At 29.2% G+C, this 15213-nt stretch overlaps 3 protein-coding genes across 3 annotated transcripts in view; 2 read left to right on the forward strand and 1 right to left on the reverse strand.

Moving 5' to 3' along the window:
- Positions 1-1755, forward strand: part of LOC105366590 (uncharacterized) — a 2914-nt gene extending 1159 nt beyond the window's left edge. Inside the window, exons 5-8 of the mRNA XM_011505085.1 lie at positions 1-563; positions 819-1175; positions 1243-1338; positions 1400-1755. The exon at positions 1-563 is cut by the window's left edge and continues 7 nt beyond it. Of these exons, the coding sequence (XP_011503387.1) occupies positions 1-563; positions 819-1175; positions 1243-1338; positions 1400-1465 (1082 nt within the window). The 3' untranslated portion in view covers positions 1466-1755. The remainder of the gene's footprint in view (positions 564-818; positions 1176-1242; positions 1339-1399) is intronic.
- A 4771-nt stretch (positions 1756-6526) lies between these two features.
- On the reverse strand, positions 6527-9139 carry LOC105366591 (metaxin-2). Its single transcript, XM_011505086.1, is given in 6 exon segments — positions 6527-6905; positions 7344-7481; positions 7909-8329; positions 8332-8469; positions 8847-8913; positions 9003-9139. Coding segments are annotated over 6 exon segments (897 nt in total). The 5' UTR covers positions 9120-9139; the 3' UTR covers positions 6527-6889.
- Positions 9140-9723: 584 nt separating this feature from the next.
- Positions 9724-11088, forward strand: RpL23 (ribosomal protein L23). The gene is made up of 4 exons (XM_011505088.1): positions 9724-9812; positions 10043-10126; positions 10623-10751; positions 10829-11088. Exons 1-4 carry the CDS (start codon positions 9800-9802, stop codon positions 11023-11025), a joined length of 423 nt encoding a protein of 140 aa, XP_011503390.1. The 5' UTR covers positions 9724-9799; the 3' UTR covers positions 11026-11088.
- The last annotated feature ends 4125 nt before the right edge of the window (positions 11089-15213 follow it).

Here is a 15213-nt window from a genome sequence, read left to right on the forward strand (position 1 = left end):
TTCCCCTACACTATTCAGCAATTTGCACGCCAACAAACCAATCTGATGAGTATTATAGTCTTATGCACTCAACTTCTATTTATAATAGTCGCCTAACGTACTCTGCAGAAAGATACTTTCCAAGTACAAAATATTCGTTTACCAATAATAATGAAAATAACAGTGATCTGTCAAGACATCAGTATATGGATCTCGAAAACGAATCTTCAAAATGTGAATCTACTCTTTCATATACTTCCGCCAAATATAATTTAACGGATTTAAGTATAACGAATTCGGATCATTCTCCCGATACAAATGGAAATATTAATGCAAAGTATGATTCCGATGACATCAGCAGTGAATATCAAGATGTCAAGTACATGGAAGTTAGTAGCGAAGAAATTGTGGAGAGCTGTGATGTCGATACAATGGTAGCAAACGTACAGGATGATCGCGATTCTTTCGATCCCTACGTATTCATTAAGCACTTACCACCGCTAACTGCAGCAATGAGAGCAAGATGTCCGGCTCTTCCATTAAAAACTAGAAGCAGTCCAGAATTTAGTTTGGTACTGGATTTGGTGAGTTATTATTACTTATATTTAGATCTTTCGTTTATTTAACGTATTCAACGCTATACCAATAGATTACAATAAATTTATTGTTTATGTTTTTTAAAAGAAAATTTTAACATTTTCATCTATCGCCTAAAAAGTTTATTTATCATTTATTTTCATAAGAGAGAGATTTATTACTTATAATGTAATGCTGAATTTTATGGAAATTGTTGATTTAAAAAACGTTTCTCTAATAATGAAACATTGTTTGAATTTTAGGATGAAACATTAGTACACTGTAGCTTACAAGAACTATCAGATGCATCATTTCGTTTCCCCGTTGTTTTTCAAAATGTAACGTACACTGTATTCGTAAGAACTAGACCATTTTTTCGTGAATTTTTGGAACACGTGTCATCGCTGTACGAAGTTATACTATTTACAGCGAGCAAGCGTGTTTATGCGAATAAATTAATGAATTTATTAGACCCCACCAGACGATTAATTAAATATCGACTGTTTCGTGAGCATTGTGTCTGTGTAAATGGAAATTACATTAAAGATTTATCGATTCTGGGAAGAGACTTATCTAAAACTGTGATCATTGATAATAGTCCGCAAGCATTTGGATACCAGGTAATAATAAATTAAATTATAATGATACGTATATTTAAATAATGCTTATAAGTAAATGTATTTACAGTTGGAAAATGGTATACCTATAGAAAGTTGGTTCGCAGATCGTACGGACAGTGAATTAATGAAACTGGTACCATTTTTAGAGAATCTTGTACATTGGGTAAGTAAAAATTATAAAAATTGCAAATTACTATCTAACGTTAAAACATTATTTTTTTAAGGGCGGCGACGTACGACCACGAATAAGGGAACAATTTCGGCTTTTCAGTTTTTTGCCACCAGATTAATTTTGAGATACCAAACTAAATTTATAGGATCATGTCAGAGGCGGAATATTTTTTACTTTGATTATGGCTTATAATATTCAGTTTATTATATAAAATATATATAAAAGTACAGACAGTATTGTCGCAAGTACATATTATACTATACGTATAATTAGCGCTGATGTTTTACACTTACTGTGAAACATGAAAGGTAAATATTTAATGTCAAAATAAACCCAAAGGGTATAAAAGTACATATAACATATAAAACACGCGCGTGCGCGTACACAATTAAGCACACTGTATAAATTATTATATTATTATTATATTAGTAAGTGAAGCAAAGTATTGAAATTTTTTAAAGTTTTCTTCAAACTTGACGAACATCTTTTTAATATAACGATTCACGCTATGCTTTACTTACGCAACTGTTTATAAATATTGATTTTTTCTTTTTTTTTTCTTTTTTTTTCTTACCGATTTTAAATTAAAAAATTTTTCATTGAAAATCAATTTTTAATTAATGTAGAGTTAAGTTTAATTTATAAAATTTTTATACACGTACTAAACGGTTAATTTCCTCGACAAGTCACAAATTTTGTATTTTTCCAAGACTAATGAATCATTATTAAAATTATTTTTTACAGTTTTACGTTTAATATGCTCATTATATATTCATTGTTATAATTATGTACATATAAAACCACGCCTTTCCGGTTTAAGAGGCATTTATATTTTTTTTACGTTATGTAGTTATTATAAAATTGTATTAATTAATAGTTTGATATCATGTTGTACCTTTATGGTAAATTATGTATTTGAAAACTAGTTAAGTATTAAATGAATATTGCTAGCGAGCGCTGACATGAGAATTTAGATGATGGCACGCACCGATACTACTTTGATACAAATATATCACTACTCCCGTCAACAACGCAGTCTAGTCGTTAGATTTTACTTCTTCCGTATATCTGAATATTCAAAATGATCTCAATTTTTTTTATATCGTCTTATTCATTTAATTCATTTAGTATCATCCTCATGCTAAATAATAAAACTCCAATTTTTTTTTTATTATGCAACCGTTGAAGATCTACGATATCAATTAAATTAAATTAAATATAAAGAAGTAAATGCTATATAATTGGTACCCATCCAGTAATTAATCTGTATGACTATATAAATTTAAATAATGTTTTTTTTTATAATGTGTTTAATATTCAAAATTGTCTTGAATTTCTTTCTTTTTCAATTAAGATCCAATATTTTGCGAATGAAAATTTGATACAAAATTTGTAGCCAATATTTCGTGTAGTAGTTTGAAAGTGCAAAACTACAAGAAAATTTAGTCGAATTTATTGTATCTGTGAGCTTTTTTACTTATAACTCAAAGATTTCAAATCATTATGAACGTTTATGGATAAAATCGTTTGGTCCTTAACGATGAATTATTTACAGTAATCGCTTAATTCAAATTGAAATATAATTTGTGAAAGATTGACATACTAAAATAAGCAATAGCTGCTAAGATTTCTGATGATTTGGCCAAACATAAGAATATGAGTTAATCGTACATTATTATCCCGTATATAATAATATACTATTGTATTTAGAATGATGTGCTTCTTCTATTACGCACTCGAGTATGATTTGCTTGTTGTTTATTCTGATATGCAGAGAAGCGTATCGTAGACTGTGTTGTTAACGCAAGTATCTATTTGCATATCACGACACTGTGTTTACACTAATTATTAACTGCGTGCATCCTTGCATCGTCAGTCGCATCGACAAAGTATCGGCGCCTTGCCAAGTGGTGTTAAATACCACACAGTCCCGAACAGTATAATTTAAAAATATCCCCTTCAGAATTTTGTCGTCTGTCACATGACATTATAAAATTTATTACTATATACTAAGAAATGGAATGAGAAGAAGGACCTCTGTATTTAACCTTCTGTTTAACATTATTTTATACTTTTTATATAAGTTCCTTTATTTTATGGCCATTTCTTGATTTAAGTTTTTTTTATAAAACTTAAAAAACTGTTTATCACTAATCATCGACGAATAGTCTGTGTAGATGTGCACAAGTTTTTTCATGTTTTATTTATTCACTTATAAATATTATTCAAGCGAGCTTGATAAAACAAAAACAAAGAAAAAAACAAAACAAAACAAAAAAAAAATGAGTCGGTTGATTTGTTCGTAATACTGTCACTTCCAGTTACTGTTGAAATTCCTACGTTTGTTAGTCTCCCATTGAGCACACTAGCACGCTAATGGCGAAAAGACGAGTTTAAAATGTTAAATTAAGGAGTTAGACTATTTTGAGTGATTTTCAGGCTAAAAATATTTATCCTAAAGCATGAAAAACAATCGGTAAGACATTTTTCTCTTACACTGTTGCCAGATGTATCTTAAAAAGCCTGAAAACCAAAAACATTTGAGATTTTAAGATCCTTAAATTTGAGCGTGTTTCTCTTTATATTTAAAATGTTAAAGTCTGTGTGATCAAGATTTGATTACTTTTTAATACATTAATTTTACGTTTCTCATTTTTAATACCAAAGTTTATATCGATATGATTTCATTGCCTATTTTTTATTTATTTATTTATTTTTTTTTTTTTTTTTTTTTTTTTTAAACAATTGAGCATTTTACACGTTATTCTGAAAAGGAAATTTCATTTTTATTTATATAATTTTATTTGTAAAAAAAAAATTAAAAAATAATAAACATAAATGTTTAATAATATCGATTTTTATTGCAACGGATTATGAATTAATTTTACTTTTTTTTTTTTTTGACCTTGTGGTACGAGGTAACGAAATATATAATTATTTCTATCTATTCTCTGTTAGTAGTAGAATTAAGACTTATATTCAGTAATATTGGAAAAATATACGTAATTTTTGGGAACATCAAAATGGTCTAATTTTTTAAATATAGAAAAATAACATTATAATAAAAAATAAAATAAAATAAAATTAAAAAAAATAAAAAATAAAACAACAAAAAAATATATGCCTTAAGTACAAAAAGTAAGATTTAGAAATCTAATATGTAATAATATATTATATAGTTATTACGATCAAAATCAAGTTTTTAACACACACACACACACACACACATCAATTGCGCTTCTATACTTCATATTTTTTTATTGTGATACATATTCTAAATAAAAAAAAACAAATCATGTGGCATATGCGTACCAATTTATCGATCATAGGAATGAGAGAAGCACCGATATTAATTATATATATTGACATGTTTTTATATCAGAGAATATGTATCAAAATTAAAGCTCAGATGACCAAGTGTAAAGAATTTATCCAATGGAAATTGAATGAATAACGTATTTCAGAATTTTTAGTTGATTATCTTAATGTATGGATTGATTTTCAATATTGGTCATAGAAATTTTTTATATAAAAATGTCAAATCTAAAAATCACTTGATCATCTTAAAGTTGAAAGTTGACAATTTATTACTATTTTTTATTTTAATTTAAGAAAAGAACTATCCCGAGGTGATTATCAAAAATTTACATGCTATATGCAAAACAATTACTTATTAATAAAATGAACAAATGTCTAAGATACTTCTTTTGTATTTATCATGATAGTGATCTCAGTTTATAATACAGATAGTAAGTTTTTGTAAAAATGGGGAAAAAAAGACTATGGTCTTGTGTCATTGAATCATTACATCTGTCGATGAATTTAAAGTACCATATTAATTAATATATGAACGAAGGAAATGAAAGGTTGTAAAAATAATTTTTATGACTTGAGGACAATTAGACCAAGTTCGTACTAACAACAACAACAACAAAAACAACACAATGTATTTAGATACATAAAAAATAAACTTACACGTAAGACTTGTGTATTATACCCCATGTATTGGACTAGTCGATTTTTATTTTCATAAATAAAAGTGATCTTAAGCGTTCAGAAATTTTATGATAATTTTTTTTTTTTTTTTTTTTTTTTTTTTTTTTTTTTTTTTTTTTTGTTTATTTACGTTTATATTTTCTTAGAAGTGAAGTAGCTCTTTAATTTGTCCATTCGTTATTGCCAATGGTAAGATTTATAAAATTTTATATCTAAAAAGTTTTATTGTAAAAAAAAAGAAAGAAAGAAAGAAAAAGAAAAAACATATTGTAATAATGATAAATAATATTGAATAGTAGTATTAAGGCATAAGCTGTTACGCAAATAATAATTTATTCTCGCGGAGAAATTATTAATTTTAGGCAGGATAAATAATATAATTCGAGAAAGAGCTAATCAAAATTTACTATTAAAATTTAAGAGAGTACAGCCCAACCTGAACTGGGTGCTAGTGTGCATTAATTTAGATGGCGTTTAATAGTTTAAGCATTTATATAACTTGTTATAACAGCGCAATAATATTGTAAATTAGCTTCCACATCCATACGTCAATTGTATCCCCGCGAATCGTTAAGCAACCAAAAAAATGGAATAATAGAGTGGTGAATCGATAACGCGATCGTAACTCAATTTATAAATTTATAATATACTTGCTTATGTAATAAGGGCGCACAGTACAATAACATGGAAAAATAGATTATCGGTTCACCATAGAAATGAGGTGTAAAAATAAAAATGGAAATTACATTTATAATCATAAGCGTAAAAAGTTATGCATACTTTCCATTAAAATTAACAGCATACATATTTCAATATTTTTCACCCCATTTCTAGCATATTAAATACGTTGTTTTGCAATCCCTGTACAACCTATGTGATTATTTCAAATTTCTTCCACACTTTATAAATAAATATTTAAAGAAAAAAGAAAAGAAGAAGAAAAAAACCTTTCAATTTTTATTACAAACCTATTAAAAGTAAATATGTTGCTCGGCTCTGCTGGATACGAGAAAGAAGTAAGTAGTAATGAGAATTTTGAGCGTAAATATAGCAGGATGTTCTTAGAATGAGGATATATCTATTGCAATTTTAACCATATTAGAGAAACAGGCTATTAATTTTATTATTTAATGAGAAAGAACAATTTTTCCTATATAAAAAAGTTGAATTATTGAAATGCATCCATCGCCAATTAAAAAATAATTAAATATTTTAGAATATATAAAAATTCGTTATTATGTGAAAATGTACATTCGTATGTGCAAAAAGTAACTTCAAAATTATACTGGATATAATGTAGGCCACCGAAAGATCCTCATTTGTACAATATGATCTAATTCTAGTTATATCGATTATGCGTAAGCAGGTACTTGGTTAAATCGTTGAAAAATATTTAAAATTTATTTCCTTTTGAGAGTCTTATCTTTTTGAATCGTGATTACAGTGACTTCCTTTTGGTAAATTTTCTACGTAATCTCTCATGTATTCCAAAAAAAAAAATTTTGTCACATTAGACATTTCTTGTCTTTAACTTATTTTTTGTTTGTTAGGCTACTTGATCCCTAAAGAAAGAGGTGAAAAAAGGCTGAAACACGTTATTCCTATATAAAGCATTATATATTATAAACAATACATAAAGTAGTTAACAAGATTTTCAAATTACAAAATAATTTTCCACATACAATTCTTAATTTACAATATATTTTCTACAGAATACTAAATTTTACAGTTGACCGTTCGAAGTTCAGGTCAATTATTCTCTCTTTCGTTTAATTTCGACTAGAATATAATCGCTTTACTTTAATTTTTTTTTTTTTTTTTTTTTTTTTTTTTTTTTTAAACACTACAATACAGAGCACATATTATGAAAAGAATAATTTTTGTTATCGCAATTAGCAAAACAAAAAAATTTTATTTCATCCATGTCTGCGTAATACACTTTTGTAAGCCTAAAATTCGAACAGCCAATCCAATTCTATGGTTTTTTATGTTGAAAATACCTATTGTCAATTCTTTCGCAGAATGTAATGAGATTTGGATAGTCATGTACAAGTTTACCCATATCGTAATCTGATGAAAGGTTTGTTGTCAATATATTGAATAAATGTCCAAAAACCAAAGCATCCAGTTCTGTGGGTCTGTTGTAATAAAAAAAAATCATCGTTTCAATGATAATGAAGATACAATTCTAATAATTGTAGAGTAGTATACTTTACAAACATTTAAATATTAATTTTGGAATAGGATGAGGTCATAAAAATTTTAATGATATAATAGATTCTTCTGACGAAGTTTCTATCAATTCAAAGCTCTCGGCTCTATTATTTAATGCGGATTTAAAGTACATTTTATCAATTAAGGAAGCGTGCTTAATAAGATTGGGATACTTGTGAATGATTGCAGCTAATTCTTGCATAGGTGATGGAAAATTGGTTGTTGTCAAAATGTTAATGTGGGAAAATACCAAGGCATCTAATTCATTTGGTCTTAAAATAAAAAATAAAATCAATATCTATTAAATATTTATACGAGGCAATAATGATAAATGAAAGAAAAATATCTTACTTATCTCCGAAGAAGTACTTATTGCCTGCTAATCTTTTGCTCAACGAATCGCAACATTTTTTCACTTCTGCCAAAACTTGTTTCAATGATTTTTTAGCCCATGGAAAAATACTCAACTTTTTTATAATCTGATTTCGTTTTCGCCAGTTCATATAATGATTTAATGGCCACGGATAAGCAATACCATATCTCTTTTTCGTAAGATTATTATATGTATCGTCATGACACCAACAAATATATAACTCTGCATAATATAAGACATTGTTAACTAGCGATATATATGCTCTTAAATTAGCTTTGTCGTTGTCTGTTAAATGTTGAGATAGGCCTACGCCTCTGTTATTTATAAACGATACTATATTATCGAAATCCGATATTACAAGTGCCCCGCATTTAATAAAAGGAACTTTTCCAGAGGGAGTCGAGACTCCACAGAATACTCTAGGTTGCACATTTTTAAATAAGCTTGAACAGCTAAACAATTGGCATTATCAGGTAATAATATTTGATGCACATCGAACTGTTGATATAAAAAAATCGATTGAGGCCACACTTCTTGTGCTACAATAAAGAAATGAAAATTATTAATATTTTTTCAATAATTATATTTAGGTTAAGTACTCAAAAAAAATAGATGTATAATCTTAAAATTATTTCAAAATGATTTTTATTCAAATTTATTCACCTGCCATGGCATTTAATATATACTTTAATAACATTTATTTTAATAATAGATCAATTTTAAATCAAGCATATATTATGTATGATGTATGATGTTATGTATGCATTTTTACGTGATGTGTTAATGCATGTTTACGACACTCGTAGCTGAATTTATAGAATTTTAAAAAAAAAAAAAAAAAAGGTGACGTACTTCATTGAAATATGTTATAATATGTTGAAATACAAATGTACGTGAACAGCAAATAAGCACTTACGATGGATATCTATGTACTTTTCACCGCAAACGTTTACGAAATCTCGAATATTTTCAATTGGGTCTTCCTAAAATTTAAAAATTGTATGCTATTAATTATGAAATTACATTGAATTATATTCGATTTTTGTGTAAAAGGATAAAAGCTGTAAGTTACATCGGTTAATCCTTTTAAACTTGTATAAACAGAATTGAGTATTCGTGTTTGCAAAGGTATTTGTTGTTCTTCTGTAAGATGAGATTCTTCAAAAATATTTGAATCGGATGTAAACATAATTATTTTTAAATTTACAATGTAATTTAACAAATATACGTCTAAAATAAAATTAATTATATATATGCATACGCACAAACATTTTTATATATATATTACAACGTATATTTAAAATTAATTTCTACAAAATGAAAATATATACATAAGGCGTCTTTTTTCTTTTTTAATAAAAATTTGCAAAATAAATGAGTTTGAAAATTAAACTTCTTTTATAATCTGAGCTATTGGACGTAAAAAAACAAAATCTATGAATTCAGTTTTAAACATTTTCAATTGATATTATAATATGATTTTACTTTATTTCCAATTACGTTGTAATTTATATAAAAAATTAAAATCGAAAATCTCAATGCAAATTAATGATGAATAAAAAATAAAATATATTGTAAAGCATTGCGTACGATATTACTATAATTTAAAATCGTAATAATTCGAATAAATTAGCAGACACTAATGATATTTGTTAACACTTTTCTTCAACCTCTGAATAAATGAAAATGAAAATTAAAAATTACGCGTTCGAATTTAATCGTTGGACTGGCGCGAAACCGAAAATCAAATGGCACGCGCGAACCAATCAAAATACATGTTTTGTTGTCTGCGTGCGTGAATAGAGAATGAAACGTTGAATTTAAAGCTTTGCGAACACCATCTGGGTTTTCTCTCTTACACTCCCTAAGATGTCGAAGAGAGGTAAGGTTTTGTAAAATTCTTGAAAAATCCATTTTAATCAACTAGAAACGCAATTAAAGTAGTTTCACGACAAATAATTTTGAAAATTATAAATATTATTCGACAAATTAGTCCTAAAAGTTTTTGTTAAAGTGTTCCTCTTTTCCGCGAAAATGATTTACCAGATTAAAGATGATGAGTTTTCTTCTATTGTTGATAATGGTATTGAACGTCGTGTTTTTTATTTTAAGGACGTGGTGGATCGGCGGGAGCCAAATTCAGGATATCCTTAGGTTTACCAGTTGGAGCCGTCATTAATTGTGCCGACAATACTGGTAAGTTTGTAATTAATTATTTTATCGATATACATACGTCTAACCTAAAAAAGTAACACATGTAACACATGGTTATAATATATGAATAAAGATAATTTAAAGGGAAAAAAAAATTTCCCGTAGTTTTGTATTTTTTTTTTCATTTAAGAGCTGTTAGTTCTTGATTTATGAAGTCTATTTTGAAAATATTTACATTGGAACATATTTTTTAATGTCATCGTCAATCGTCTTATATTATATTTGTATAATCGTTTAAATAAAAAAGTTTACTTTTTATTTTTAAGTAATCGTTGATAACACGTTACGTTATTTCATAAGGATAATAAAAAATTATTTAAACAGTGCAATTTTTAATAATCGGTAGGCCGATAGTCCATAGATTTTTTTAAGAAATGAAAAATATAAAGAATACCGCTCTATTATCCATTTGAATTAAATAATGTATCAGGTATATTTTATTGAATTAATGATAAAATTTAATATCGTTGTCTTACAGGGGCAAAGAATTTATATGTAATTGCAGTTCAAGGAATTAAAGGTCGTCTAAATAGACTTCCTGCGGCTGGATCGGGTGATATGATAGTTGCCACGGTTAAAAAAGGAAAGCCTGAACTCAGAAAAAAGGGTAAACTTGATGAATATTTAATTATGATAATATGATTATGTGTATTAAAGTTCTAATTTTTATAATTAAATTAATAGTTATGCCAGCCGTGGTAATAAGGCAACGAAAACCGTTTCGTAGGAAGGATGGAGTATTCATATATTTTGAAGACAATGCAGGTGTAATTGTCAATAATAAGGGTGAAATGAAGGGTTCTGCGATCACAGGTCCAGTTGCAAAAGAATGTGCAGATTTATGGCCCAGAATTGCATCTAATGCTAGCAGTATCGCTTAAACATTCATGTATAAATATTTTTCACTTAATAATACAAATCTGGATGTTACGTCCAAAACAAGATTTAATGGATTTAATTTCTAACCAATACATAAATTTTTATTTTGACAACAAATATAAATGAATACTTGTAATATTCAGTTGTTAATAGTTTTTAATATTTTCTATGATTATTTATTTAACAAGCAATTTTATTGACAATAAATTAGTCATTCAAGGTATTTTGTTGTTAAGAGATCTTTTGATGAACATTGACCTAAATAACTGTCGAACCACAGCGGTAATTATTTTTTGTTTCCCTCTAGTTAGTAAATTTGAAAAAATGACTTTGAACATCATTTCCTTCTCAAACACGATATGGATGACTGGAAAGTTAAATGATGGTTAAAAAAAAATTGTATCTATTATAAATATACTAGCAGAATATTCTTTATTTCCAAATTTATTAACTACAATTCAATATTTTGTAAGCAAGTATATATTATATGCGACCATTACTAATTTATTAAGTATTTAAAGTATTTGTGAATAAACATTATTTTCGAATGGATTTGAAATGCAAAGCTAGACTGAATAATAAAATATCTATGATTTCAAAATAATTGTAAATTGTTAAACTGAACTAATGTTTCCAATCATATAAGTAAATTATAAATTAGCATTCCCTATAGAACAAATTAATGTTTTCACGGTAACGACAGATTTATTTATTACACTTGCAATAGCCTAGTAAATAATTCATTAGTTGTATAATATTTAGATTGAAAAAATTCAAACGAAGTTGTTCAATGCCTATTACTAATTTATCAAATCTTACTCCATTTATAAAAGACTTATTTCATAAATTAAAATATTTATCATATCAATAAAAGATTTGAATTTATTAAATTACATTAACTTACTCTATAACTAAATTTATATTTTTAAATTTTTATCAATCGGATGAATGTGTATCTATCTATATATACGTTTTTTTCATTAAAATATATATATAAATCGAGCGCCTTACCACTACTAATGCACATTTATACAATTGCTCATGTTTAATCAAATTATGTGATATTGGATATGTGCAGTGCTGTTTTTAGAGAAAGGAAAAACTAGAGTATTCAAGGAGCCAGAAATCAGTGAACGTCGGACTATCTTTTTATCCACAGTTGACCGCTTGTTTATATTTTCCATTTAATTCTTTTTATAATTAGTTTTTACGTTCTATAATAAATACATTCTCATTGGCACATTACTATGTGCAATTGTAAAAAGGATAATAATTTTTATATAACAAAAAAAAATTAATTTACACGAGATTAAAGCTTATGTTATAGAAATAAAGACGTTTTGACAATTGTTGTGAAAGAATTCAAGCTAATGAATGTAGATGCATATAATAAATTGGTAAAGTTAAAAAGTCCGAAATTAAGAGATAGAGAAGAGTAAAGTGTAATTTTGTCAACGTAAATTTTTGTTGAAAATGGACTAATTATTTTCAAAAGCTCACTATTCTATTCTCAAATGTATTGAATATCTTTTCTTCGCTGCATACATAGATATAAGAATTTTTGTAATTGTTAGTTTTTAGTAATTAAAAAAAAAAATGTAACAGTATCTATGATGTTTTGTAATTTTAGTTTTATTTTGGATCGATTTCCAAATAGTTATTTAACATTATTTATGAATTATACTCATTAGTATATAAATCTTTTTTATAATAATAATGATTAATAAATTTATTATAAATGGAAATATTATCAAAGTTAATGTTCTTTGGTAATGAATGAGCTTGCAAATAATAATATACAAATTTATATTTTTCCTTAAAGCCTATAATAATATTATTGTTAAGCAGAACAATTACAAAAAATTAAGTTATATTATTATTGCTAGGCATCGTTAAAAAAGCAAATTATATGCATCGAGACGGTTTCGTTTAGCGTTTAAATAGAAAAAACAACTTATATCGACTCTTCTTGGAATCCATTGGTAGGAATTACTTATTTTCTGCTTGTTTTTGTTTTTGTTTTTTGTTTGTTTGTTTTTTTTTTTTTTTAATTCAAAATCAAGTACGTATGAGTATAAAATGTATTGCATCGATATGACAATGAATGGTAAAAGGCTCCTAATAAACACATAATCAGACACACAATGGGAATGCATTATTTAAAATTCTAGAGAGGCAAAATTGAATATCCTAATGTGGGTTGTAATTAATCGTAATTTTAATAAAAGACAGGGCAACCTTATTTTAGATTTTTTTTTTTCCATCTAATGAATGCAATTTGAACTGACAAATTAAATAAAAAGGAGTGAAAACGGGATAGCGCGAGAGACGGAGGCGTGGATTTGGGAGGTGGAGGGGGTGGAGAGACAGAAAGCTAACAATCGTATAAATCATTTGGGCAAAAAAATATTAGCTTTTTAATATCGAGAGAAAAAGTAATCTATGACAATGGCAATGGCAATGGCAACAATAATTAACAATAACAACAATACGCATCCACGGTATAAGAAACCTATGACTTACGAGCGGAGAGTGTCAAAAATGTAAAACAATTCACGTAATCGAGAACGACGCCCATGGCAAAGTGTACGCGGTACTTAGTGCGTGATAAAAGTAGGTAAAAGCATTTTTTCGTCGAGCGCACCACCCACCATTTCAGGTGGCTTCCGCCAGCTTACGAGATAAAAATGTTTGTTCGAAGCGCCATTCACGCATAGCGCTCACTCCTTGCGGGGAAAAACGTCAAGTTCAAACAGAAGCGGGGAAACAGTCGGGAAAATGAGAGATCGCAACGGCGAATGAATCACGCGGGCGTTAAAGAGGGAACGCGGGTCTCCGGAGGAGGCTAAGGAGGGATGGCGACGGAGGGCGGAGGGACTGAACCGCGCGCTCTCTGGAGCATGCGATTTTCAGATTACATATATTCCCGCGCCGGCACGAGCGGACACAGTGTACCAAGCGAACGGAGTCCGTTCCGCGACGGCAATCATTTCCCGGCGGCGCGACGACTGCGCTTCCACCCGCTCCTGGCTCTCGTAGCTCCTTATCGCTCCATCCTCCCTCCACCGTCCCGCCCCGCTCCGTCCAATCCCATCCCCATCGTCACTCGACCGACTAACTGCACCGTAAGAGAAGGAAGAAGAGCGCGGGCGGCGAGGAGGTGCAGCGAGGCAGCGATCTGCTTTATCAAGGTGAATAGAGTGCGATAAGTAGGAGTTCGAGTCGTGGCTCGTCAGGCATCGCGAGCGTCGCCAGCGTACTCCCACGCGCCAGTAAGTCTCGACCCGGGGAATCGACAAAGCACCATTCGGCGATTATCTTATCGCTCTTAGGCGCTCGCGTACGCGGAGCGCGAATGTGCTTCGGCGGAGATATCGGGCTCGGTTTGTGCGCCCCGTCGTATCAACCTCTGGGTGTGTCACTTGGACTCTGTGCACCCGATGCGCGAGTTTACGACTGTACGAACGACGACGACGACGACGACGACGACGACGACGACGACGAGTGCTTGTGCCAAGGTCGAAAAGAATTATCAATGCATTTGCAACGTTATTATAATAAAATACGGAGATCGGCAGCATCGATGCTGGCCACCTTCATGCTCGACCTTTAATATTCCTCGATGCCTATGTTTGTCACACTTAATTTTGGGATTATACGAAAGGCATTTGCAATGGAATGGAAGAATAATAACAAGTAATGGCAGTAAAAAAGTTTTTAATTAATCTCTCATTTGCGAGATGAGCAATGATGGACTTTTATCGTATAAGCTGGAATTTTATATTCGTCTCGTTGTTGGGGCTGCGTGTTTAATCTCCTACTTAACGGACCCTTTCTATTATTCTCTGGTCGGTTAAAAAGTGAAACTTTATTGATAGATAGAGTTACCGCCTCGCACTGGCAATTACTGAAAGAGTATTACTTTAAAATGCGAAATAAATGCGGTTACGTGTAATTTATCAACAACGCCCAATCATTTGCTGCTTCAATTTTTCATTATAAAGTGAGGTTAGAAGCGTGCGACGATGCAATTAATAGATACACATATTAACAAAATTAATATGCCCGCGAAGCCCAACACCCAATAAAGTCGTCGATTGAATTTCAAAATTCAAATTACTTTATTGCTACTTATTACTTCCACACGATATCCTATCAACATACATTATTCAATAGCGTCTTTCACCGAG

This window comes from Ceratosolen solmsi, unplaced genomic scaffold, assembly GCF_000503995.2.
Source record: "Ceratosolen solmsi marchali unplaced genomic scaffold, CerSol_1.0 scaffold16, whole genome shotgun sequence".
NCBI classification, from domain to species: Eukaryota; Metazoa; Arthropoda; class Insecta; order Hymenoptera; family Agaonidae; genus Ceratosolen; species Ceratosolen solmsi.